Raw genomic sequence first — 26,406 nt, forward strand, 5'->3', positions numbered from 1 at the left:
GCTTGTGACAGACAGTTTTTATCTATCTATTGAGGCTCTCAGTCTTTCCTCCTACAAATATCCCAATGCAACACAGGTGGTGCCAATAAACTTCAGCATGAATTTGCATCATGATAAATGTATTAAACTTTCAACGCAAACGTGTGTTTGCAGACTCTCCGTTATGTAACCGAACCATTAGAGGAAGTGCGAACATGTGCGACTTTGCGGAGGAAAAACCCGTCTCCTTGTGTATTGTGGAGGTGCCTATTTGCCAGTAGGGGTGATCATCAGTTTTACGTGTAGAAACAGCCTCGTCCTTCCCCCCACCGCCTCTTTTTTTTTTTTTTTTTTTTTTTACTTCTAGCAGAAGTGCGGATGTGAGTTGCACATTAAAACGGAACAGGCCGCCAGTTGTTTTGTTGTTGTTGGTTTCAGGATGCGTGCTTAGGCGATGCTCGTCGTGCGGAGCTATGAATCCAGAGGAGCAGACGGTGACCTGGTTGATATCGCTCGGTGTGCTCAGCTCGCCCAAAAAGAACGTAGCGGACCCGGAGGAGTTCCTGAAGACGTCGCTGAAGGATGGGGTCGTCCTGTGCAAGCTCGCGGAGCGGCTCGTGCCTGGCTTCACTCCCAAGGTGAGGCGTCGTCTTTTAGGGTCACTTTTTAAAGTCAACAAATGCCAGGCGATCGACGGCCCCTCTGACGGAAGGGAGGGGTTTGATGGAAATGATACCGAGAACTTCCCCCCCCCCCCCTACTGCTGTAGGCCTTTATTTATTTATGTTTTTGTAGCTCACCGTACGTTAGCCGTTTTAATGGACGCGCGTGGAGCCGTGCGCATCGAAGTAAAACAAAACAGTTGTGCTTTTTTTAAACATGTTTTTAGGTGTGCCTTCCTGTGAAGCGGGCGCAATGTTCCGCATTCTTGCCGCGAGCGACTCTGCGTGAACACCCACCAAAATGGGACATAGTCGATAGGAAGAGCGCGTGAGACATTGGGACGGGGGGGGGGACATGCACGTTGGAGAGGTCGAGCGGGGGGGGGGACGTCGGGGTTAAACTGGACACTTTTTTTAGGCAACTTTTAAATTATTTTTTTGGGGCGTGTTACTCTCCGCGTAACGACATGCTTTGCTCATTGAGATGACAAAGTTGATAATGACAAGTAACAGTTGCCAAGACGGTTCGTCACTTCCTCCTGAATGGCTCTCGCTGTAGGAACCTCCCCCTTAAAAAAATGGAACCGTCAAGACGTCTGAAATAGAATAAAACCGGAAATAGTATCTTCTCTCTTTTTTTGGTTAACCGCCCTTCCTTATCGCGTGTCTCTGTTTGGCGGGTCGTACACGCCGTAGTTTACGTGCAACCAGTGAGAAACCTAATTTGTTACTCCACATTTCGCCGGCAAAGCGCCCAACACGAAGGTTGAAAGAAAACCTTTTACTTTGAAAGTTTTAAGTAAGTAAACCGGATGCTTTTCTTGAACCCTGTTTGATTGACGACTGTGCGTTGTTAATGGTTATGTATATGCGCGAAGGAGACGTAGAACGACTCACGATTTAACTTTTACTGACGCAGCAATGCTACTTTATCCGTGTGACTGACAGCGACGTAGTAGTCGGATACGTTCGTGTGTATTTCGTGATTTGTGTTTATATATTTATTGTGTGTGTGTGTGTGTGTGTGTGTGTGTGTGTGTGTGTGTGTGTGTGTGTGTGTGTGTGTTCAGTATTGCCAGGACCCGAGAGCTGAAGCCGACTGCATTACCAATATCAAGGAGTTTTTAAAAGGATGCTCTTCCTTGAAAGTGGAGGTAAGTATTTCTCTCCCTCTCATTCATCATTAATTCACTTGACCTTCTGATCCCACTGCGGTTCAGTGTCGCCTTGTGTTGTGATCTGCTCGGCCTGCTGACATCGCTCTCCCTCCATGCTGCTTCTAATGGCCACAACTTATCAAGACGGCTAAAATGATAATGCTTTTATTTTATTTTATTTAAATCCCACACTGCAGGGCTTTGGTGCTCAAACGATGGTCAAATCATTCCCAGATGTTGGGAGTTTTCCCTGTCTCTGTCCCAGGCTGGACAGTAATTTCAGCTTTATAAATAAGCCTCTCTGGTCTTGAGTCACCTCAGTAGGTTTCTTTAAACAGCTAACTGAGTCAGCGAGCTTGGCTTCTGTAGTCCCGGCCCAGCTGGCTTGTTAAGTCGGGGAGGTTCCCTTGTGCTTTTATCCACAAACGCTGCCGGAGCCCATAATTAAACTTTCTGTGGCTGGCCAGTAGGTCGTTTGCACAGTTTTTTTTTTTACCGCTGTCCAATTTGATCAGTCAGGGGATGTCTGTGGTGCCACAGCAAAGTTCTGCCTCGTCCTTTGGTCAGTGATGGGATCATGGTTTGAGAACTTCTTCTCTCTCTTTTTCAAAATGTCTTTATGCAGCCATAGCAAATGGAGGCTACTTCTCCTGTGGCTGCACAAAGAGAGCAGTCATATTGCTTTCACTTCTGCCCGGAGATGAAGAAAGAGGAAGCCCCCAATTACCGCTCGAGGCCACAGATTATTTTTGCAGCGTTATGAACTGCATGCGATTATTTATTTATTTATTTGCTTTGAATTCACAGACCGCTACGCTATTTCCGAGGTAACGTGTAATCATAACGTGTCTCGTTGAAAGTACTGCCGCTGAGAATGGTGGAGATGTCAATACTGGCAACAGTTGTCACTGATCAATATTGTGATGTAAGACCTACATGCTCCATTTAGTATTATCAATGCAAATTAGTTTTTTTTCCCCCCAATATTTCCTAAAAATCATTAGGCATAATGTTATGCTTTAGTGATGCAGAGTAAAACAGGTTGTCATGGTGACCCTCAGGCTGATCGTCATGGTCACGCTTGCTTTTACTCCGGATGAAGTTCTACATAACCCATCGCAGAGGCCGCACCACGCAAACTCTATATTTAAGATGTTTTATTTAAAATGGGAAACCGTATCCGCTCGAGGAAAGAAGATAGCGGTCCGACACAGAGAGGGGCGACGGTTTGTGTGTCTGTGCGAGCATCGTTGTGTGTGCCCAGCAAATTGCAAATGAGACTGACACCGTGTGTTCTATTACAAGGCACTAAGTCACAAAATATAGGTCACACTCGCATGTCACTTTTTATCTCAGTTTCGTCAGAAGCTTATTCAAATCCACGTGTGTTTCAACATCTGTGTGTGTGTGTGTGTAGCTCTATTGTTTGTGCGGCTCTGATCTGTGCTATCGGTTCTAAATTTGGACCCACTCTCCTTCCACATCTGATGCATTCTGGCTCGTATGGTATGAACATTTCTTTTTTTTTTTTTTAAGTCTGATGCAATCTTCTGTTTCTTTTCCATCCAGGGGTTTGAACCAGAGTGGCTGTACACTGGTGAAAATTTTGGCAAGGTCCTGACCACGTTGCTGGCATTCAACTTTGCCACACAGGGTAAGAGTCTTGTAGCCCCCCCCTTAATACAAACGTGTCCTCTCTGAAAGGGAAGCATAAAATAGAAGTGAGTAGTGGCGTTTGTTGTAAAGTTACAGTATATTGATGTGCGAAAATAAATGTACAGTGCCAGTCAACGGTTTGCTATATCATCAAAAGTATATTGAGCTCCATTCCCCGGGGACTTGCTGCAAATATTCCAGGAAAACAACAGCGCGTGCGATGGTTTCACAGACCTTTTCCATGCGGCCGTTGGTGATTGTGTGTGTGTTCCTCGTGGGCAGCTGGCATGGCAGTGTGCGTTTGTGTCGTGCTGCTGCGCGCCATAGTTACTCATGTGCATCCATATCCTTGTTGGTTCGGGATCATTTGGATTGAGCTCGGGAACGAAGCATGGACATTATGTCGTACCGGAGAGGTGATTCCAGCCTCCCTCTTCTTTTCAGTTCACAGCAGCGTTAGAATTGTTTAGTCAGCGTTTCTGCCTCATGAATAGCCCTAAGCTTTCAGCTGATTTGAGAACACATGTTTGTGACATTGCGGTTTGTCAACAGCGTAACGCGATACTGTCTAAACGTAGATCACGTTCACATTTGTTTCACTGATTAGTCTATAAATGTTGCAACATTTTGAGAAGCGGATGTCAATCAATTAATCGGCTAATGTTTCAACCGCGCATGACGTGATGTGTCCTCTGTTGATATGTCACGCTTGCTCTGACTTTGTAAATGCGCGATCAATCTCTTGAGTGCACTTCAATGACGGGGGAGGACGCGCGCCACTATGTGAGACGTCGAACCAGAAGCCTCCGTCCGTCCGCTTGATGTGCAGAGCTTGAAATGCCCCCGCGGCTGCTCTCCACTCCTGGAAAGTGAACTTGATTTGAAGTGGATTAAGCCCCAATTTAGCTGATACGAGCGAACACAAAGGCCCTTTTGATTCATGATCCTCTTCTGGCGTCCTTCCTGACAACCCTGTTCTCAGACTGAGAGCTTTTGAACAGAGCGTACAGAAATAACCACGGAGCGTAGCTGACAGAAGGGCTTGTCAGGCTTCTCCGCGGGTGTCCGGAGGGGCGCGCGGGATCCAACCTGCAGTGCATGTGCGCCGTCCCTTCTGCCGTCAGTGTGGCTGTCATCGTATCAGTAAGCCCCCCCCACCCCCCCCGCACCTCTCAGCATATGGACCACAGTGGGGCATCTCCAGCTTTGTCCATACGTGACCTGGGTTCCACGTGATCTGCTGATCACACACACACGAGTACACACAAAGTGTTACCACAGCACGGTGGCATTTCGTTCTGTTGCTCTGGTCTGAATTTCTCATTGGATCTGAATAAGAGGTTATCGAGGCTAATGGAGGACTGTTTTTATTTATTTTTTTCCTTCTGGGATTTGCACAAATATTACACGATGGCTTTCATTCGATGGGTAGTCCTTATGTGAATGTGCTCCTGCTCGCCGGAGGCTGGCGGGCTGCCGCGTGTCACTTTTCTCGTGAGTACCGGCGAGGGAATGGACGGCTGTGTCAGTGCACCTCTGCTGCGGGACGGATGGCTGCTGCTGACCATAAATCACTGTAACTCTGCTGCAAGCCAGACCGACAGAGATTTTTTTTTTAAATTTTCCTTGAGGTGTTTTGAGGAAATCCTGTCAAATACGTGTCGAGTAACCTGAATGAATGTACTTGCTGAAAGCAACACGCGGTCAGCATGAGCGATCACTAAGACGTACTTTGTATTATAATCTAAAGATCAGCCTTTCTCTGACAGCTGCTTTATCTTCTCATGCCAGATTTAGTTAAATCAGACAACTCCATCGGGCGTTGTAAATGTGTAGCGCGTGTGTGCGTGTGTTTTCTATCCTGGGGCTGCGCAGAGCAGTGGACCATATCACCCAACGTACTGTGTGTGCCCCTTCATCAACCGCGATGATGACGACGATGGTGATATGACAACAAGGCCAGAGAGTCACATGGTCAGCCGCCCGTGTAATGCATGTAAAGTATTTTCCTATTTCCTCTGTGTGTGCATAGAATGTGCTGCTGAGAGATCATGTCCCCAGTCCGCCGCTCACTCTCCTCGCCAGTCGACGTCTTCTCACACGCTCTCCTCTGCCAAGTCCAAAGGCTCTCTGCGTAGACGATCCAAATCAGTGGTACGGTACCTTTTTTAACATATTTATTTCTTATATTTTCTGTGTTCACGTGTGCAACGGCCGAGAGGTCTTCTGCTGATGCGCGTTCTCTCCTCTTTAACAGGAGATGTCTGAGAACGGAGGAGGCGGGCAGCTGCTGGTGAAGGCTCGCTTCAACTTCAAGCACAACAATGAGGATGAGCTGTCGTTCAACAAAGGCGACTTGATCCACGTGATGCGGCAGGAGGACGGCGGCTGGTGGGAGGGGACGCTCGGCGGCAAGACGGGCTGGTTCCCCAGCAACTACGTGAGGGAGATCAAACCCTGCGGTGAGTTCAGCCGCGAAGGGAGTTTCTTGCATGAGCATTTTGTGCGGCACGCAAAATAAGAATTTAGATCAACTTGCACGGTAGTTGTAAATGGGCACTTGGCACCGTGTTGTGCACGTGGAGTGATATGGTGGTGATATGGAGTTTGAGGATGCAACTTATTTCATGTTCCTGTTCAAAAGGGAAAGCGTGATGTTTTATGCTGTTCCATCCGTCGGTGTGTCTGTCCGTCTCATTCTCATCTCACAAACGCCTGCACGGAACATCACCGATTTTTGTACAAACAATATTTTGGTACTAGCGGTCAAGCTCCTTGTGAGCTTTTTCTTTAAAAGGGTTAAAACGATGAAATTCAAACAGGATCTCGGGCGTTAACCTTTTTTCTTCCCTCCCCCACAGAGAAGCCAACGTCTCCTAAAGGCACTCAGCTGACCAAAAACTACTACAGTGTGGTGAGTCAAATTCATGTAAAAAGAATGAGCTTTTATTGGGATGTTAATAATGGGTAAAGCAGTATTTCATCAAATAGAAAATATAGTGATCAGTGACAAATATGTGGACTAATAAAACAAAATAACATTCCACATTTTCCTGATTATCAACCAGTTTTACCTGGAACAACTTACTTTTAGAAAATGTTGTGCAGTCTTGACAACTGATGAAACATGAACCTTTCTGCTCAATGCTTTTGCAGGTGGTGCACGACATCTTGGAACACGAGCGGGAGTTTGTCAAAGAATTGCAGGCGGTGCTCAACAGTTATCTACGACCCCTGCAAGCCAGTGACAAGTAAGAGCAACGAAAACGCGTGTGACAAATCCATCAATGGGAATAATGAAGGCCAATGGGTTATTCTATAAAACACATGTGTTGTATAAATGAGTCTTTAATTGACTGAAATTCACTGTGTGTGCGTGTGTGCGTGTGTGTGTGTGTGTTTCCAGGCTGAGCAGTGCAGACAGCGTCGCCCTTGGTGGAAACCTGGAGGAGATACTCACCTTCCAGCAGGGACTGTGTGTGGCTTTGGAGGACTGTACCAAGTAAGTCATGCTGGACACGGACCTTGTGCAGTCTGGTCAGTTGTTGTTGTTTTTTTGTTTTCTCAAAGAACTCAAGAAAGAGAAAGTGTAATCAAAAGCGCTTTTGGGTGACGATGTAGGTATTGATTCATGTTTTGTCTTAGGTTACTACACTGCACACATACTATACAATGCACGTGTTTTGCAAAGCGTGCCGTACGTGATTACATTTTTGTAATCACCTCCTCGCTCCCAGACATTCCCTCTGTTATATCGTCACGGCTCAGAAAGCGACTTGCAAAGATTGGAAAATTTACATTTGGACTATGATGGTAATCCATCATGGTCGACATGCGGCCCAATGTTTATACGGTTACTGTTTGCAGTCATCAATTTGCTGCATTCGTGCACTGGTTGGGAAACTCTGACATCGAAGGCTTCTGGAGAAAACAAGGCTGAATAAAATTAGGTTCATACATTCAAAAGGTACCTAATGCTTTGGGAAATGGCTGGAAGCTGTGTGAAGTATTTCCAGAATTTTTCAGGAACGTTCTTTTGACTGTATCAAATTCCAGACGCCCTTAATAATGGCAGCTTTTCAGTTTAAAAAAACGTATTAACCATGTCATCACTGCAAACCCTTCTGCCATTTCCATCTCTCTGCTTTGTCCCTCCCCAACCGTTCTCCTTCTTGTCTGTGCAGAGTCCCAGAGGGCCAGCAGCGAGTGGCCGGCTGCTATTTAAACCTCATGTGTCAGATCAAGAACCTGTACATGGCTTACTGTTCCAGCCATCCTTCAGCTGTCTGCATCCTCACTGACCACAGGTCAGTCGAAGCACAGGACCTTCACCTCCGACAAAGACAAGTCTGAGTCTTAATCATGAAGACATTTCGAGAATGTGGATGAGTGTTGCCCCGCTGTCTCATACCTGCTGTGTTAAGTTACTAACACTGGCCCAGTCTTGATTGAGTTAAATGTGACACGTGGGGGCAGAATCACCGTCCTCATGAAGGCAACAACTGCGTAGTGGTAAATGTTTTTCCAAAAGAGAAGCTTTTCACACTTTCTTTGCTGAAATGTTTTCAAATGGAACAATCTTTGATTTGCTCAAAAACTCCCAAGAAAAGTTGGAAACAATTAACATCGGGAGCATGAATGGCCTCGTATATTTAAGAGGAGGAGCCATAGTTCGCTGATCGTTTTAACTTTCAACCACAAGGTGTCAGTCTTCCCATCTGTAAATGACCAGGTGACCCCACTCGGTCTGAGCAGTCACCCCGAGACACCCAAGTGCCGAAGTGTCCGTTCAAGCCGGCTACTTTTAAAGCGCATCACTCTCACCGAGGGGGCGGCCGCCGTTATTAAACTGTTTTCCATGGATCAGACTCGCTGGGGAACAGCAAAACAAAGTCAAACTGAAATGCAGTCACGTAGAAGTTGCTGGTGAGATTCTACAAAGTGAGCTGCAGAGCGGGTCGGATTGCACACAGGAAGCAAACTGTTGACAGGATACATTTTCGTTGTGGTTATGTTGACGGGCATGCCAGGCGCTCTTTCACAGTAAGCACATTTGCATTTGGGTTGCAGGAGCCGTTTTTAGTTTTGTGACATTCACATTTACTCAATGTTGCCAGTTGGTGTTGCTACGGAATACCGTCCGATTGATGCTTTGGCTGGTGGTGAATGGAGGTGCTTTTAAAAGCACATTTTACAAATTGCTGTGAACTGAGAGCATGAGAAGAGAAGAGAGTAGGATCTCATCCGTGCTTTCTTTTTGTGTGCTACTAACACCATTGTAGCCATCTGTGGTCCGTCCTCGCGTGCACAACCGGTGTGATAGGAGTGTTTCTGTCATGGTTTTTTGTGTTTTCTTACAGCCAAAGATCAATAAATATAAACCCTTCAAAATTAGTCAAATATTTCTTATTTAATGGATTCACTGTCTAGAAAGAAGAGAGAATGCGGCAAATCAGTAAACTACAAAGGTTTTCTTTTTCAAAGGATTTCTAGTTGTGTGTATTTGTGTTGGGTGTGTGTGCCCGTGGAAACAACTACCCCCCCCCCCCCCCTCCCTTCCCCTTTTGGTTGCATTTAATCGATCTATACATTTATTTTCAACTTGACCCACACAGATAATAACACATAATGTTAACAATTCACTCTTTTGCAGTGTATATAGCATATCAGCGTTTTGACTAAAACTGTTTGTGTGAAATATATAAATCCCATTACTACTGTGTGTAACATATACAGATGTATCTACTGAAACTTCAAAACTTTTTGCATTGTTTAGTCGCCATCGTGAATCTGCGTCGTTTTGAATGGTCCTCGAGCCGCGACCTGTAAACCAGTAGTTCGTTGCCTTCAACTTATCTTTGTTTTTGTGTTCAACAGCGAGGAACTGGACAAGTTCATGGAGAGCCAAGGGGCCAGTTCTCCAGGGATCCTGACCCTGACCACCAGTCTCAGCAAGCCCTTCATGAGGCTGGACAAATACCCCACGCTGATGCAGGAGCTGGAGAGACATGTGGAGGTACAGGAAGTGAAAAATAAACGCGTAATGTCTAAACTGCAATTAAATGTATTTATTAAATAGAGGAAGAGGAATTGGAAATACGAGTGTTTATTTAACCGCAGTGTGTGTATATATATATATATATATAATATTTGTAGATTTGATTTTCAACCTCTTGATTTCCTGCGTAAATATTCGTTGACCGGTTGTTTTTACTTCTTCCGCAGGAAGCCCACCCAGACTATGCTGACATTGTAAAAGCTTCAGCAGCCTTCAGGAGCCTGGTGGTAAGTCTGGAAATGTCCAAGGGGGCTTTGCATGCTTGAGCCGTCCTCCAATATGTCTTTGTTTGTCCCCTGGATTGAGCTTGTAGAGTAGAGGACAAGGCCGTGTTAAATAAGCTGTAAGCCTCTCGTCAATTCTCAGTTATTGGAGTTTTTTCATATTTTTTTTGTCTATTTATTCTTTTATCTTCCCGACAAAATTCAAGAAACTGTTTTGTATCAGAGGACAAAATGTGGCTCAGGTAGATGGTTTTATTTTTTTAATTATTTTTTTTGCCTCATGGTGCAAACATTTCATAATTGCGTTTCAGCATTTCAAGTCGTTCGTGAGAAAACGGTCTTTTCCTCGCCTCCTCTTGGCAATGATTTTAGGAACAACGAAGCGTCGCACCCACCCTGCAGTGGGTGCGATCTGAAATGCCACCTTTTTTTTAAGAAGAGTTGGATTAGAAACAAGTAACCGCACCTGAGTGAACATCACCCTGAGGCACCGTTTCCTCGGTATAACTCTTGGGTTCCCAGTAAACAGACGACGGCACTCGCGTGTCTCTTCACAGAGAGGCGGGAAGAATAAAACATCACGCATCAACACTGTCAAATTTGCAAGTCTTCACTTTTCTTTGTGTTTTCATGTGGTTAGTCTGGCAGGGGCTTGTGAAATGCTAGTTACACCTCTGCTGCTAACCAAATTGAGAACCTTTTTTTTTCGCACAATGTGCAGTGGAAAGTGACATGTCATTTTTCCTGCTCGAGGGGGGAGAGCCCCTGCCCTGCACCTGAAAATGTGCTACTTTATTTCGCAGGTGACTCAATGAAAGACAGTGGTACAAAGCCATTTTTTTAGTAAACCGTTTCTGACGCCCTATCCATATAAAAATCCCTGCCGCGCATTACTCAGTATTTCTACTACACGGTTTTGTTTGAGGTGTGTCACATATTTGATAACAGCTTAAAGTTATTTCCAATTCTTTCCAAAGTAGTCCTATATAGGATATTCTTCAAATCAATTGCATCTTTTATACGTGCGTTTGTGTCCAGACGCAGTGCCAGGAGCTGCGGAAGCGCAAGAACCTGGAGCTCCAGATCTTGTCGGAGCCGGTGCGCGGCTGGGAGGGAGACAGCATGAAGAGCCTGGGTCACGTGGCCTACATGTCCCAGGTCCACGTGAAAAATGGCTCCAGCGAGGTGAGAAATGACGGAAGGAAGGGAGAAAGCGGTCGACTGCGTTGCCAAGCACAACATTTGCTCTTAGATGCACAGAGAAGAACTTGGGACAAGAGTTTCCTAATCCATCTTTAATAGACTTTGGGCTAATTTCTTGTCATCAATGTCCATTTAAGGAATTCTACTGGGTACTTCTCCTGTTCCCCCTATGGTATGTAATATGCTAGCAGGGAAAATGTTTTTCTAGCCAACGGAACTTGCACGTGGCAGCTCGATTTATTATTTAAAACCAAAATGAATCATTTAACTTGGCCTACATGTGTAATAATCAGATTCCCGATGAACCGCGTCTGCAAATTGACGGCCTTCGTTTATGGTAATAACATCCCCTCATATGTGTCAAAGCAGAAGCCCACGTAGGTGTGTATTGAAAAACCATCTCCTCGTTCTCATGTGGTTCCTCTGCGGGTCGTCTTTTGAGTTGGTGGTTGGAAGAGGGCCCAAGATAGACATTGTTTTTTATCATAGGCAACTTCTTTCCAACCACAATAGCAACTGCTTTGGCAGCCCCTCCTATATTACATGGCCTTGCCAAAGCAGTTCCTAGTAGCTGATCTAAAACATGCTAGGGTAAGCGCTAAAGTGTGACCTTAACTGCGGTCGGTTTCTAACAAGCTACACAACAAAGAGACTCGACTGCAGCCACCTTCCTTTCACTGCTTGCATGAACTGACCAGGTCATTTTTTGTGTTTTTGTTGCAGGAAAAAGAGGAGCGTTATGTGATGCTCTTCCCTCATGTGGTAGTCATGCTGTCCGCCAGTCCCCGTATGAGTGGCTTTATTTATCAGGTGAGCAGCATGTGCTAAAATCTACGTCTCCATCAGTCCTTCATGACTGTTTTTTTCCCCCTGTTTGTGTGAGTTATCTTTTTTTTTTTTTTTTTTTTTTTCAGGGTATAACCAGATACAGAAAAAAACATTTCGAATCTAGTATATTGTGGTATCTTATTTCATCTCCATTTACTTGTCCCATTCAGGGAAAACTGCCACTGACAGGCACTACAGTAACGAGACATGCAGAGGATGCAGAGAATGGACACTATGCCTTGGACATTACAGGTTTGCTTCTGAAGCTTTTGGAATTTAGGTCTCTTCTTCCTCAATTTAGGACTAGGCAGCATTTAGGCAGTGTATTAGAACCTAAATAAAGAATGAAATCAAAGATGACGCATCAGCCGGATCAGCGGTGGGACTTGTGTGTCTTTTGAAAATCAATGTTTGTACAGCGTCCAATCGCACGGGTGAAGCATTTGATACCGATCATCACTTTCCTTCCACAGTAGAACACACTAGAGTTGTTTTTCTCCCTTTGATTAATCTTCTTTTGTCATGAATACACGGAACACAAATGTCATGCTGCACAAAATAATAATTATATGATTTTGGTTTTGGTTTCTGAGCTTTTTCAGCGCTAATAAATGCATCGAACAATGTCGTTGTGCAAACCGGGTTGAGTTTTTTTTATTTTTGACATTTGTAACAATGTACTTATTAGATAATTATATTAAATATATTTAATCATATATAAATATTCATTTATACAAACCCAAAGTCTCAGTTGTCCAAACCAAGACGGACTGGTTTTAATGGGAACCCTTCCATTCTTACCTTTCACAATAAAAGCCCTAGACAAATCAACTTCGAAGAAACCTATTTTTCCTTTTCTTGTCTATGACTGTTATCTCTTTGTTTGCCGCATCTTTATGCAAAGTTTGTCCATTTTGCGTTCAATTGTGGGAGCACATCGAGCCGAACCCCTTTAAAGACACCTGCATTTGACTTGACTGTCTTTTCTTGTTGCGGTCGTGGCATGTAAACTTTTGTCAGTTATGTCTGACCTTTACTGAAAGAAGTGTGCTCGCGTGTTTCTGTACTGCAGGAAGCGTCGTCGATCGTTTTACAGTGTTCTGCAGTAGTGCCCAGGAGTTACAAGAATGGTTAGAGCACCTTCAGCCCTTTACCAAAGGAGGAAGCCCTGTAGGAACCATCTCAAAGGTTAGTCTACACACAAACACACACACACACAAACCGTAAACCGTCAAAACAATACCAAAAGTGAACCTTGCAACATTCAGAGGTGTGAAAAGCATTACTCATCTTTCATCGCATGTTTTAATTCCCACATATCTTCTTCGTCATCTTTCCCTGGATCGTGTCACGTAGACGGTAGAAGGCAAGCCGCTGAGCATGGTCGGCGGCCCCACCCACGCGTCCCACCTGGGCAGCGTCAGCGCCGCCAGCCGCGGCCCCCTGGAGCCGCCGAAGACCAGCAAGCCGTGGTCCCTCAGCTGTCTGCGCCCCGCGCCTCCCCTCAAACCCTCCGCCGCGCTGGGATACAAAGAGGTAGGAGGTCGCAGGCAGGGCCCACGCGAGCTCCACGTGCGTCTTTCATAAGCGGCGAGGCGCTGCGTTAGTCAGAAACCGCGTGTTGTCCTCCGCTTTTTCAAATATTATTCACACGCTAACTTTCAGCCAAACGCGTAAGTGGAGTCGACATACTCCGCTAGAATCGCAATTACAACCTACTATCATAATCTATTGGACTGTAAGCCGCCTGTAGTGTACTTTTGTACCTTTTACTTGTACTTATAGTTTCAGTATTTAAGGATACAAGTTGGATTGGACTTTTCTGCGGTTGCTGAACATTTTTCTTCATCTTTTTGTTAACTATTCCGTAGTGTGCTTTTGCGTGCGGTCCGAACCTTTGCATATGTAGAATAGTACTTTGCGATGTGTGGGCCACCTCGACAAAGTACTTAACTGCAGTAAATAAAACACGTTTAACACAACGTTAAACATGTTTAATATGTTTATACAAGTCTCTGGCGTGGAGTGTGCCTGTCCCTCTGTCTCTCTGTCTCTGAGGTAGCATGGACAGTCTTGTGATGTGTTGAATACAGGAAGCGTAATACTTCTTAAAGGTCTAATTTAAAAAATGTTTAATTTTTGAACGCTAAATACACAGATAAAATCCATTCAATGACTATAAACAGATTATAGGCTTGTAGCTATTGGGCTCTCTCTTTTTCCTTTTGAATGCATAACTTTCTTTCTGCCAAACTCTCCATATATCTCCTTTTTTTTCCTTTTTTTTTCCTTGTTTTTTTTAAAAGTAAATTTGTATTTACTTGAAGTAATCAACCTATATTCTGCAATGACAAATAGCAGGTGAATGGCAGAGGAGAGGGGGGGGGGGGATACAAATGTTCACCATTAACACTCTCACACCTTTCTCTTGTAGTATTTTTTTCATGCACATTTCCCCTTTCTCTCTTTCTCCATCCTGCCTTCTGTAGAGGATGTCTTATATCATGAAGGTAAGGGTGTGTGTACGTGTGTGTGTGTGTGTTGGAGGGTGGGGGTGAGATGCGTTTGGGATGGAGTTTGCCTACGTGTGTGTTTGCCCCCGGGTTGCGCTGCCATGCACTTGCTCTCTGTTTGCTTCTCTCGTTGTCATCTGTCTCTTTTTCAGTGTTCTGTGGCCCAGTGTGTCTTTTTTTTTTTTGAGGGAGTCTGATTGTTCTGATGCAGCAGCAGCTTACTCAGTTCTACTTGGGGTGCAAGTTATAGACGTCATCACGCCGTCTTTTCTGCTATTATTCGGCCCTGAGTTTGACTTTGCACATGTGTCGCATTTGAATAATCCAAAATATGCTGTCGTGTCTCTTTTTATAGGGGAACTCCAACTTAATTGGGAATTCAAATATTTTATTTCAATTTACGAACATGAGCTAAAGTCTGGGAGGTGTTCGTTGTCTTCAATATCTTTCTTTAAATCAGAGTAAACTTTCCATATTTGGTTCCCTTTTGTTTCTTTTACCCTTTCAAGGATGATATCCGGCCAATGTTGACGGTTTCAAAAGCAAATGAGATCCTTTAAAGGCCCAGACAAATAAACAAATAAACTTTGACGATTAGCGCCACCTCTTGACAATAACAAGAAACGTTATTCAGCGATCTGGCCAAAATGAGCCCTCTGGAATATTAAGTTATAACAATTTGATGGTTTGTTAATTCATTAGTCATCTTGGCACCAAGTTGAGTTCTGTGACGTACCGACGGTTCCGTCTTTGATATTTTCCTTGTTACGGTGAATATTTGAAACTCCCATCAAATAGTTTATTCATGGTCTATGGAGCCGTGGCAGACCAAACTTGATCACTTTTTTTAGATGTTATGTTTGGCTATGCTACTTGTAGGGAAGTGGGAATGTTCCCGGAGAATCCCACTTAAAAAAAGGTTCCATGCATATAAATGTGCAACATGTTGGAGAAAGGTGCATAATAGTGCATACTACACTATTGACGTACTCCAGCTGGTGGATGAAGCAAAATGTTAACACCATTTGCCACTGAATCGCACATCACTGTATCCTGGAGATGATGAGAAGACCAAACCAAAAAAGGGGAGAACCTCCAATATTCTGTGCGCTGGCATTGTCACTGATCTCCGACGCCCCTTCAAAAGTTGATCAGATCGAAACTTAAGGAACACCTCGTGTGGTAGTTTTGATGTCCGCAGACATTTTCCTGTCTCCGCGCACCTTGTTAATGGGTAAACGGTTTCTTATGCCAGAAACTCCCACTCCCCATTTTCATAGGTAATGTGATGCTGTCAATTATTCCTCCTGGTCCTTATGGGGGACTTTTAGGAGTCGATACTACCACAGACAATCACTCTCTATTTCCCTATGGCGCGTCTGACTAAGCCTCTGAATTCCAACGGAGAGCACGGAGCAAGTCACCTCCTGTGACGTATGATGAGAACGTGACGTCCATGCGCCACCCAAATCTCCACCCATCTGGCATTGATCGTCACACCTCAGCTTTGAATGTGCGCCGGAGAGGAAACCGACTCGGTGCTCGTTTTCAATCCATCAGCTCAACCCATTCATGAAACCTCATCGTTGTGGTTAGAAACGACGTTAGAACATCACGTAATAACACCTCAGCGTCCTTTTCCCGTGGCTCTTCAACCACGTTCAACCGTTTTTTCTCCCTCCGCGGCAGTAGTATTCTTGATCTGTGAGAAAGAAAAAGAAAGTTTGTTGTTTTCGTCTTTCTTGACGCTACGTTAGGCACGATAGCGCAGATGGATCACACGGCCGGGTTGGTCGTTAGTCATGGCCCGCACGCTTGCTGCCTTGTTTGTTGAAGGACTTGTGTCCTTTTGATGTTGTTTGTTCACGAGGGATGCGCGTCCTTCCCTACCCCCCCCCCCCGTGAGCTTGCATTCTGTTTGGTTCGGAACCTTAGCTTTGCACTGTGCTTATTAGAGAGGGAGTGACGGTACTGAACTTCATGCCCGACTCCTCCAGGACTCCAGCAAGAGCCCGCGGCCCATAAAGAAGTTCCTGCCGGGCAACAGGAAGAAAGAACGGAAGCCGTCTGACGACGAAGTTCAAACGAGGAAAAGTATGAGTCTCTTCATTTCGCTGCCAAGCGGGAATGTGTCTTGGCGCCACCCGCCGAAGGAAGGTACCGCTCACGATGCTGCATCCCCTCTGGCTTTGCACAGGCACGGCGGCGCTGGAGGAGGACGCCCAGATTCTGAGGGTGATCGAGGCGTACTGCACGGGGGCCAGCCTGCATCAAACCACCGCAGGGGTGCGTCTATGTAAGAGACGCTTTCTTCTTTTTGTTGTTGTTGTTGTTTTAGGTTTTCGATTGCACACCTTGAAGGTGCCGATCAAGCAGCCTCATTGCTTTTGCGTTTGCAGCGGTGCGGAAAGAGTGCGTCCCTCAGGTGCTTCTGCCAGAGGAAGAGAAGATCATTGTGGAGGAGATGAAGAGCAACGGCCAGACAGTTATTGAGGAAAAGTAAGCACATTATTACCGTTGTGCAAAAAGCTTTGTCATTATTTTCACTATAATTGGTTCATATATTATTCAGTAATGTGTACTGAATATGACCTCGGGTTGAAAGGCACCATAACCTTGATATCCAGATTGTTCATAATACAGGAGGAGATGTTTTAAAAGGAGAGAAGGTCGATATTTTCTAGAACTTGTTGTTCTTCCAGGAGCCTGGTTGATGCCGTGTACGCTCTGAAGGACGAGGTTCACGAACTGAAGAAGGTAAGTGTGACTCTACACTCTATTTGCAAATAAAAGAAGCCACAGAAGGCAGCATCTAATGACAATTTATTTTCCCCTCTAAGCTCATTAAATGAAGGTTTACTCAGACCAAACTGCCGTTGGTGGAACAGCAAGAAGACAAATTAGAATTCTTTAGCGTTCTGTTCAGTTAGTCAAGTTTGAATGACGTTTGCTTCCATAATCAAGTAGGAAAGGGGCTAAAGACAACCTGTCAAATCCTGCCATTGTCTGCCATGTTTTGCAGGAGAGTAAGTGGATGAAGCAGTTTATGGAGGAGGAGCAGAAGTCTCGCAAAGACCTGGAGAGGGTGGTTCGAAAACTGGCCAAGCAGAAGAACGACTTGGCTTGGGACGACAGCGGCCACTGAACGCACCCACACTGTCGGCCTCATCGTGTGTGCGCGTGTGCGCGTGTGTGTGTGTGCGTGCGTGCGTGTGTGTGTGTGTGTGTGTGTGTGTGTGTATTGTGAGCGCGCGTTTGTGTGTCCGTCTATGTAGCGTCTCCGTATTTCAATCACACACGGCAGAGTGGAATTCTCTCTTTGGTCTCAAGCGCTGCGGCTTGATTTGACATTTCTTGGAGCGCGTCTCATCCGTCTCGTTGATCGCGCCTCACAGGAAGATGCTCATCCACAAAGCAGCTCAGCTAAACCAAGACTGCTGAAGTCCGATGTTTGGAACCGGCCGCCTCTCGGCAAACGGCACTGTGAACACTCCCCTCGACCAATGGGAGGTCTCCGCTGCCGCTTTCGCCTCAGTGGAAATGGAAAAGGAGTACGAAGCCATCAAGTCCAATGGGTGTTCTCTCGCTTACACTCCTGTTACCAAGGGGACTGAATTTCTTTACATTTTTCATCTTTTTTTTCTTTCTTTTTTTTTGGTCACAAGGAGCCCCATGAGAGTGTGTGCGATTTTCATTTTTGTATCATTCTAGACTTTCACATCACAGGTTTCCACGACGTTTTGTAGGCGTTTAAGCAATTCAAATTTGTTGGCATGTTCATCCAAAAGGAGCCCTTGACTATTGAAAACTGCATGATTGTACATTGTTTCTACAGGATAAATTCTGCATCAAAACTGTGATAATCAAGATATTCAGATATATATATATATATATATATATTATAGTACAAAGCTGTCAGGTCATGATAACATACAAAAAAGGCTTAACTGTGTACACAAATAATGACACAGATGCTCCCACCTTTCCTCTGACTGAAATATATTTTGAGCCTATTAATTACATAGCTGTATTTTCAGAAAGAATATTAATTATTTATTGTTCACCCAAGAATTTAATTGTGGGGTTAGCCGTATTGGTATGGTTGTGCTGCCTTTACACCTTTCTGCAATTGTTTTACTATCTTGCTGTGTAAATGCAGAAAAAAACACACATCCTCATTTTGTCCAAGGGGGAAAAAAAATCATATTTTCATTGCACAGGAGGAAAAAAACGAGTCTAACTTGAGATTTCAAAAGTTGTTTTGCAGCCTCTATGGCTTCCTAACAGGGCGCTGCAGAGCGCATCAACACAGAAAATAAACCAAGAGATTAATTTGTCATGTTCAAGTGCCTCACGAAGGGGCGGGTAAACTCCAGAGTTTACGACCGGACCCGGACTAAATGCATGTTTGATATTGAAAGTGCGACAGGTGGTTTGTTGTAAAATGTAATGTCTATATATCGGGTCTGAAAAAAACAACAACAGGGCTTTGCGTGCTATTTAAGATGCCGCTTCTTTACGAAGACCCACTGCGGTACATTTCCTCATGAGGTCGAGTGTGTGACCTTGTTAAGCACCGTCAGCTGCTCCTGCAGGAACGCAGAGCTGCTGTGGATGTTGTGGAAATGCATCGAGCGACTGCTCGGCTGACTGACCTCTGAGTTGGTCTCGGCATTGGAAGGCCTCATTTGGAGAAATTGCAATATGAAGAAAAGATTTAACCCAATTTATTATTAACCAAAAAGGGCCGGACCACGTGGTCGGGCTCGTCATCATTTTCCATTTGCCTTTATTTAATCACGTCTCTCGGTAGGGACGATTGTTTTTAAGATCACTTCCCAGGTCCCAATTTTCATCACACATCCAAAATGTAGTATTTTAGTAGTGCTCACTCAATTGTTGGGATGTGCGTTTTTTGCATTCACCGCTGTCCGAGCACCGCATGGGGGGTACAAGTCAGCACTGGTACTTCTGCAACGCAAATACTGCCTGGGAAAATGAGGCTCTTTTAACTGTATTCCTAATGGCAATGCACCGTTGGTGGCCAAAAGGTCTTCAGCGTTACAGAAGCTCTACTTCCTGTGCGAACGCGTGTCTCTGCCTCATAACATGTTCCCTGTTGAGATTAACATTATTATTATTATTATTATGCTGTTCCTGTACCCTAAAATGTTTTCCTTACGTACCACATACTTTAGTTTTCGGCTTTAAATATCCTCAGCGAGCACTTACTGGTGGGAGGTTGAGCTGTTTTATATTGTTTCTCTCCAGACAACCGCGTGTGTTGTTTACGGCAGGTTGTTCTATGCAATTATTGTTGGTTGCAAGTATTCTAATGCTTTTTGTTCTTCCTTTTTTTTTTCTAGACACTGTACTTTGTTTTGGTATGGTCATTCTTTTATTAAAAGTTTAATATAATATGTTTTGACAATCATTTTATGAAGTGAAAGGTTTCTCTCACAAACACACACACACACACACACTCACTCGCTGAGAACAGCATGTTCACACTGGAAAATCCACCCAGACGGGCTGTTCCACGCAGCATTCTGGCGCATCTGCGGTTGAGGAATCTGTGGCTTTATTCAGATTTCGGTAGCGAGCAGCCCTTCACAGGATGGAAGCGTTGACTAGAATAGATGACATCCTGTGAGAGTGCGCCTCCTCTGCAACTGCACACGCCTCCGAAGACATTCATACTTTCCGTTATGCCTGAACGCCACGGCAACGACACGCCAGACGCTCGGTCAGATATGGTGATGTCGGATGGGATCTCTAAATCTGCAGTTACACTTCGTACTTTAGTCCATTACTTTTATCCTCTGTTTGACAAACCGTGCTGCGGATGCTTGAGTTGTGCAATCTGTGAATGTCTGCATGCATGTCTCAGGGTTTCATTATTGTACCGTTGTTCCTTTTATATTTAATTAGTTTGCAATCAAACTTATCTCCTCATGACAGAGAACAGAAGTGACACCTGCGAGGTTCCTCTGATGAATTACACAATCAAACAAGTGCCAAGAGTTAAAAAAACAGATTCATAAACCACTTGGAAATTAATGGGAACCAACGGCTGGAAAGAAGGAAAAATCACAAATCACAAAAGTGGAACGTGTGCAGCTTCCATCAAAAATCAGTTGGCAATGAAATACTGCGGATGCTATTTTTTTTTTCTTCCTTTTTGCTCCTTTCCAGAACAACTAAAAACAACATTGAGTTTGGTGCATACGTCTCTTCACACACCACGGAAGGAACTTTGGTATGGAGTGTTGTACCACTTCTGGAGACATAACCAACATCTTGACAGGTCTTGTTTCTTGTGGCTCAGCTGCATGAAAGAAATGACTTTGCTATGTTCCAAGAAACAGAAGGCCTGTGAGGCTGAAATTCTGGGTATTTTAACTTCTATAGTTCACCCGATCACCTCTTGGGCTTCAGCATTTAAAATGGTATGCATCGCCTCATGCTGTCTTCTCCATGTCTAACTGACTCCGGAATACAAGACAAAGAAAAGAGAAGAAATCTTTTAGATTAAATATCAAAGTTTCATTTCATGGCTATACAAGCTCTTTTACATCAATAAATACAGTACAATCGCTCGCAACTGCAACAAAAATATCACACAATTATATCTGATTTAATAAATTAGCTGTCAGGAATCAGTTCTTTGCCTCCACAGAAAAAAGTATCAAAATCCATTTGTTTGGTGGTTGATCCAGTCTATTTTACAGCATTGCCAGTAGATTTAAATCCACTTAATGAGTTCCCGCTGTTCAGATACAGTCCGTGCATGTTATCACGGAGGGGGGGTCCTACAGTTTGTACATCCCAAAGATTGTGGCTCCTTCCTCGTAGTTCACCAGTGGAAGGTCTTGCACCCAGAGGCTGAGCTGGTTCCCCTTCTCCAGCGTGATCACGGCTCCCTGCGTGGCCGTGCACAGGCGAGGGATCGACGGAGACCCGCGTGTGCTGTTCAGGTTACAGTAGGCCTGCATCACAACCTTTTCCTGCTCTTTGTCACTCTTCCTCAGCTTCACCCTGCTGACCAGAGGGCGCTCGGAGTCGCCCTCGGAGAAGGTCACCCCGGAGTAGACGTAGTAATCGCCAGGCTGCAGGATGGTCAACCAACTGTTGCGGTAGTAGCCGACGTTCCTGCAAACGGAGTGGTTGATGTTCCACTGGAGATAACCCGCTGGAGAGACAGACGCAGGGGTTTAAAATTATATCATTGGGAATTTCTTTTCACTGAAGCTCTAGATTTTAGATTGCTTGCTTGTCATTCATCATTTCTTACATGTAGATTTCTGATCTGACGTGTGTTCCTGGGGCTTAACTGCCATTCGGGCCAAAGCTTTGTAGGAGGTTTCCTGCTTTTCTGATGAGCGTTGTGCCGCTAATATAGGAAACAAACATCTGGTCAGAGACATTGATAATGCTTTTTTTTTTTTTGTATTTATGCAACAATGCAATGAATTTAACTTACTTTGTCCTTCCTCCCCTTGTCTTGAGGGAAGCTGAAATGAAAGCTGTGAAAATAGTAGAATATTAGGAACAGCTAAAATATATAGTGAATGTACATTTTGTTATGATACTTGTTATATATGTACAATTTTCGTAGTTTAGTATCATAATATTCTGTTCCACAAAATGCTTGTAAAAAACACCCTGACTTTCACACCTCACTTGTTAGTTTAAGAGCATTTCCTGTGATTCAAACAGTTACATTGGCCTATATATATAAATATATAAATATAGACATTTCCCCTCTACAAACCGACGTGTGGATTGGTGCAGTTGCTTCATGTTTTACATCATCTTTTGCACAAGTTTTCAAAGTTAAGCAAAAGGTAATAATACAAATAACTATATCTTTTTTAAAAGGCCATCACCTTTTTACTAGGAAAGGAAAACATTTAAACTTGTAATGTCTTAGAAGATTACAGTACAATTACCATGTATGCAGCAGTGTGATCAACTATACATTCACAGTGTACTAAGTGCATTTAGTAAGTTTTTTTTTTTTTTTACCATTTTGTCATTGTGGTACAGATAGATGAATCCTCCGATGGACAAAAATAAATGCAGCAACACGACGGCAACCAAAAACCGATTGAGAGACTTGCTGTGGCGTCGCGATGGAAGCGGGGCCGGGAAGAGGACCGGGTGGGATCCGGTGAGGCGCGGAGGCACCGGCGGTGGAGCCATGCTGGTCTGGTAGGTGTTGATCATGGTGGAGAGGAGTGATGAAAACCCGAGAGACGTCTTCGACAGCCCATGCGCTTCTGAGCCACTGCTCTCACAGGCAACTGACTTTTTGTCTCACTACTTCCTGGAAGTTCTGAGCTGCACATCTGTGACCTCTGAGAGGTTTGTGTTGCGTGCGTTTTGTATGACGCGCCTCTTTGCATTATCTTCTGCCATTTAGTCAGATATGACGCAATAAACGCAACGCAACGAGGGTTTATATCGCTCGGTTTGTCTACGCCAGTAGGCGATACTCGGGGGCGGCCTACTGGAGATGGACAGTAGACATAGCTGAAGGTCCACCCCCAGGACATTGTGGTTTAAGTAGATGTTGTTTACTGCATTGTAGTGGGTTTTTGGGTGGTGTGCAATGTCTGAACTCATCTGATCATGACTTGCAGGGCCTTCTAGACTTGATCAAGAAAACGATGTCTATGTACCACAATATAGCCTAATTAATAGACCTGTGTTTTTTTGACAAAGGTATGTTGATTGACATTTTGATTACAATGGTATTCAACCAATTCTTAATTACATTACATAACATTTAGCTGAGGCTTTTATCCAAAGCGACTTACAATAAGTGCATTCAACCATAGGGACACAAACTCAATTGAAACCAAACCTATATTGTTGATAATTGTATTGATTTATGTTGCGTAAAAAAATGACACAAGATTAGTTAGGGAGAAATACTCATTAGTCCGCCGTCTTAGGCATTGAGAAAGAACGTCAATGCAGCAAACAGGGTTACAGGCGCGCTCCTTAGCGCCATCTACCGTCAGGGAACGAACACGTCTTGGACCAAAATCAGATTTATTGTTTTGCGTGACAAATTGTATGTGTGGTGTGAGTGCGTGTGAAAACACGCCAAAGTGTCACACGGCCAAACTGTGAGAGTTGGCAGCTCTGAATAATATATTTGTATAATGTAATTTGTTTTTTTTAATTAGAGCATTACAAAGCCTTAAAGGTCTATTGTATTGAGTGTGTAACGCGAGTTACACTACTATGATTAATTCCCTTGGTGCCGAAGAAGAACTCAAGACTTTTCAATCGCCACTAATCACCACTGCTACGGAGTAAATACCACCCGGAACCTATTTTCATCTCCCAATAAATTTAATTGAACTCGGGCTTGGAAATGCCGAAGATAATTTCGACTCTGCTAAAATCAGAAAATAGTTAAAAATCGAACAAAAAACGTTTTAAGAAAAAGTCTGGATTGGTAATGTACAGGTTCCTATCCGCCTCTGAATACTCCAACGAACCTCGTCTAACCTGTTTGTTCTCCGCCTGAACTGTCGATTTTATAGTCCCAGAAGGTCCGGAGATTCAGGAATGTCCACCACAGAAAAAATACCTTTTAGAGGCCTCTGCGGCCACAAATCACATCTGTCGCAGGTCCGACCTGCAGCTGTGACGGAGGGAGCTCTTGTGGAGGACTCGGACACAGAGTTTAGGTTCAGCTTTATTTTCCAACAAAAAAACACAGGGAAGTCCCTGGGAACAAAAAACTTCTCCAAAGAGATGTACAGAGAAATGCTCTGGCAAAACTAAGAGAGCTGAATGAATAGTCAACAAAAGAAAACCCCAAAATCTCTCCTACAGAGGAAATAACAAAACAATCAATCACAAAAAGGCTCTAAACTACATCGAGGAGCTGTGGAGCCATAAACAGCACAAGGCCAACTAAGGAGTCCACAACATGGCTCGGGACAAACAAAACTACGACCTGGGCTTAATTCTTTGGTGAGGCGCGTGTGCAAGACGAAAGGACATGACACACTGGCACAGGACGAGGGGCGACGCAGACTGTAAGTACACACGAGGGAAGTGTGGGAACAGGTGGACACAATCAGGATTTAGGGAAGACCATCAGACTGGTGACACATGAGGAAGGGCGAGGAACCTGAAACGAGAGGAGAGTTAATCTCCAAAACAAACGTGGAGACAGGACAAAAACCCAACTTACAGGTGTGACAGCAGCTGGACTTCTCCCCTTTATGCATGACTGAGGACCGTGGCAGAGTGGCCACCGAGTCGCTCCCGAGGTGCCACAGAGTAGTCAGAGAGGCCCCACAGTCCTGACGCCCCACTCAGGATGACGGGTGTCATGTATTTTAGGAATTTTAATTTTATAAATATGCTTTTGAATGATAAGGTAATAGATTATTTATTTCCATTACACTCTTTGGACGTGTCCATATCAAATGCCAGAATTCCCTTCATCATTTCCATGATATAACTTTTGCCTTTAGAGTGTCACACCTTGCATGATACCTTTTTAAAATGTATCTAGTTTTGCTATTGTTGTATCATCAATTGTACTAATTAACCACTATATACTACAAATACAAACATGTGGCTTAGTTTAGGAATCAAGGTTGATATTATTTTATGTAACTGATGAAAGACATTTAATCATTCGTATATATGCATCTGAGTGTCTCTTTCGGGGAACAGGGCAATGCTTTGACTTGCAGCCAACGCATTTACTTTCAGTGCATTCACTCAAAATACGTACATTGTCCCCTTGCTTATGTAGAATGGACATAGAAAACCCCAAAAAATCTGTTAACGTTCACAGTCTGTCAGAAGAAAAAGACGATAAAGCTTTTAAGGCGCATGGTGGACAACCAGAGTGTGGCGGTCATTGTGCCGGCTGCGGAGGGCAGCGCTTTTGGAGCCTTGAACAGGGTTCAGGGCTGCACTTCAAGAAGGCCACAAGGCATCTGTAAAACTGTGTGAAGGTACAAAGAAAGGACTGTGGTCATATCCAGTGAGCTTGATTTTAGTCATTCTCAGGAATCAAATATCAGACAGAAGAGTGCCATCTAGTAGTGTGAAGAAACACCCAGTGTGATAATAACAGACGCTGAGCTGCCTCCTGGATGTCAGATGCACGGGTGCCATTGAGCTCTCCTCTGTGGGTGAAATCACTCTATCTTCCCGCCCGCTTTATGTTTAGATAAGGACGGTTTATCCTCTGCACTTCAAACATCAGATCTTACCCACCTGGCTGTTGAAGAACACGTTGATGACGGGGTTGATGACGGGGTTGATGACGGGGTTGATGACGGGGTTGATGACGGTGCTGAGCTTGGCCAGGACAGAGGGGACCGCGCTGGCCACAGGAGTCACCAGTCCAGACCTGCCCAAGGTGGCGCTCAGCGCCATGACGCCGTAGGGCATCCAGCACAGCATGTAGCAGGACACCATCGACAACACCATCTCCAAAACTTTTAAACTTTTAATCTGATCCTGACCCGAGGGACTTTCTGAGCCAGTTGGTGACCCCCTTTGGGTCCATCTGAATGTTACATAAAGAGTTATTATCAACCCATAAAGGAAAATTAGTCATACTCTTACAGATATTCTTGACTTGAGCATGAATGGCCGTGAGGCTAAAAAACAGTGGATCATCTGAGCTTCTGTGCAACAGGTGGTGGATATGTTAATGAGTAATGTTGACGAAAATGTCGATCTGTAGCCTAAATAAAGACTGTGTAGGCATTCAATACCGTAACACACGGTGGATCATTTTTATTCCTACATATGTGTCATGTGTACGCTCCTGTGATGACAGCTTGTTTCCCCCCTCCAGTGCCGTTTCCCTTTAAATTCATTATGAGATGTTCTGCCCCTGAAGACGGCATTAAAGGTCTCGTATTCCAACAATGCAGGAACGTGGCTTTGGGTCCGGGACCCTCCAAGGACATTTGGTAACCCCTCAGTGTTTAGTGCAGTACCACACTGGACAAACTAATCCACCCTCATTATGTCGAGGTGGTTAATCCTCCATCTGTTGCCATGAATGGTCTCTGTGGTGAAATACCGACATCATTTAAATCTGACTCACTGTGGAACAACATTTCAGAC

At 44.4% G+C, this 26,406-nt stretch overlaps 2 protein-coding genes across 5 annotated transcripts; one reads left to right on the plus strand and one right to left on the minus strand.

Moving 5' to 3' along the window:
* Positions 1 to 255: 255 nt before the first annotated feature.
* Positions 256 to 19,701, plus strand: arhgef6 (Rac/Cdc42 guanine nucleotide exchange factor (GEF) 6). Of its 4 annotated transcripts, none has more exons than XM_040172577.2 (22): positions 256 to 617; positions 1,712 to 1,795; positions 3,368 to 3,452; positions 5,487 to 5,608; positions 5,712 to 5,916; positions 6,316 to 6,368; positions 6,611 to 6,705; positions 6,861 to 6,956; positions 7,639 to 7,761; positions 9,332 to 9,470; positions 9,680 to 9,739; positions 10,775 to 10,921; positions 11,663 to 11,749; positions 11,938 to 12,019; positions 12,840 to 12,955; positions 13,124 to 13,303; positions 14,257 to 14,277; positions 16,278 to 16,374; positions 16,478 to 16,576; positions 16,680 to 16,779; positions 16,983 to 17,037; positions 17,303 to 19,701. In XM_040172577.2, exons 1-22 carry the CDS (start codon positions 453 to 455, stop codon positions 17,423 to 17,425), a joined length of 2,334 nt encoding a protein of 777 aa, XP_040028511.2. In that variant the 5' UTR covers positions 256 to 452; the 3' UTR covers positions 17,426 to 19,701. The 4 variants fall into 4 exon arrangements, with proteins under 4 accessions (XP_040028511.2, XP_040028512.2, XP_040028516.2 ...); XM_040172582.2 differs by lacking the exon at positions 256 to 617 and adding an exon at positions 1,052 to 1,440; XM_040172578.2 differs by lacking the exon at positions 14,257 to 14,277.
* Positions 19,702 to 20,804: 1,103 nt separating this feature from the next.
* cd40lg (CD40 ligand) lies at positions 20,805 to 25,537 on the minus strand. The gene is made up of 4 exons (XM_040172585.2): positions 22,309 to 25,537; positions 21,764 to 21,806; positions 21,575 to 21,673; positions 20,805 to 21,472 (listed from the first exon to the last, which is right to left on the minus strand). Exons 1-4 carry the CDS (start codon positions 22,507 to 22,509, stop codon positions 21,093 to 21,095), a joined length of 723 nt encoding a protein of 240 aa, XP_040028519.2. The 5' UTR covers positions 22,510 to 25,537; the 3' UTR covers positions 20,805 to 21,092.
* Positions 25,538 to 26,406: the final 869 nt, after the last annotated feature.

This window comes from Gasterosteus aculeatus, chromosome 4 (assembly GCF_964276395.1).
Source record: "Gasterosteus aculeatus chromosome 4, fGasAcu3.hap1.1, whole genome shotgun sequence".
Taxonomy (NCBI): Eukaryota; Metazoa; Chordata; class Actinopteri; order Perciformes; family Gasterosteidae; genus Gasterosteus; species Gasterosteus aculeatus.

Bases quoted from the DNA above. Each gene is read 5' to 3' on its own strand.
- arhgef6 (XM_040172577.2), top strand. From the start codon at position 453: ATGAATCCAGAGGAGCAGACGGTGACCTGGTTGATATCGCTCGGTGTG. The intron at 10,922-11,662 runs GTGAGAAATGAC...TTTTTGTTGCAG, and splicing joins TGAAAAATGGCTCCAGCGAG to GAAAAAGAGGAGCGTTATGT. The intron at 16,577-16,679 runs GTAAGAGACGCT...TTGCGTTTGCAG, and splicing joins CACCGCAGGGGTGCGTCTAT to CGGTGCGGAAAGAGTGCGTC.
- cd40lg (XM_040172585.2), bottom strand. From the start codon at position 22,509: ATGATCAACACCTACCAGACCAGCATGGCTCCACCGCCGGTGCCTCCG. The intron at 21,674-21,763 runs GTAAGTTAAATT...TTCCTATATTAG, and splicing joins ACAAGGGGAGGAAGGACAAA to CGGCACAACGCTCATCAGAA. The intron at 21,473-21,574 runs GTAAGAAATGAT...CTGTCTCTCCAG, and splicing joins GTCAGATCAGAAATCTACAT to CGGGTTATCTCCAGTGGAAC.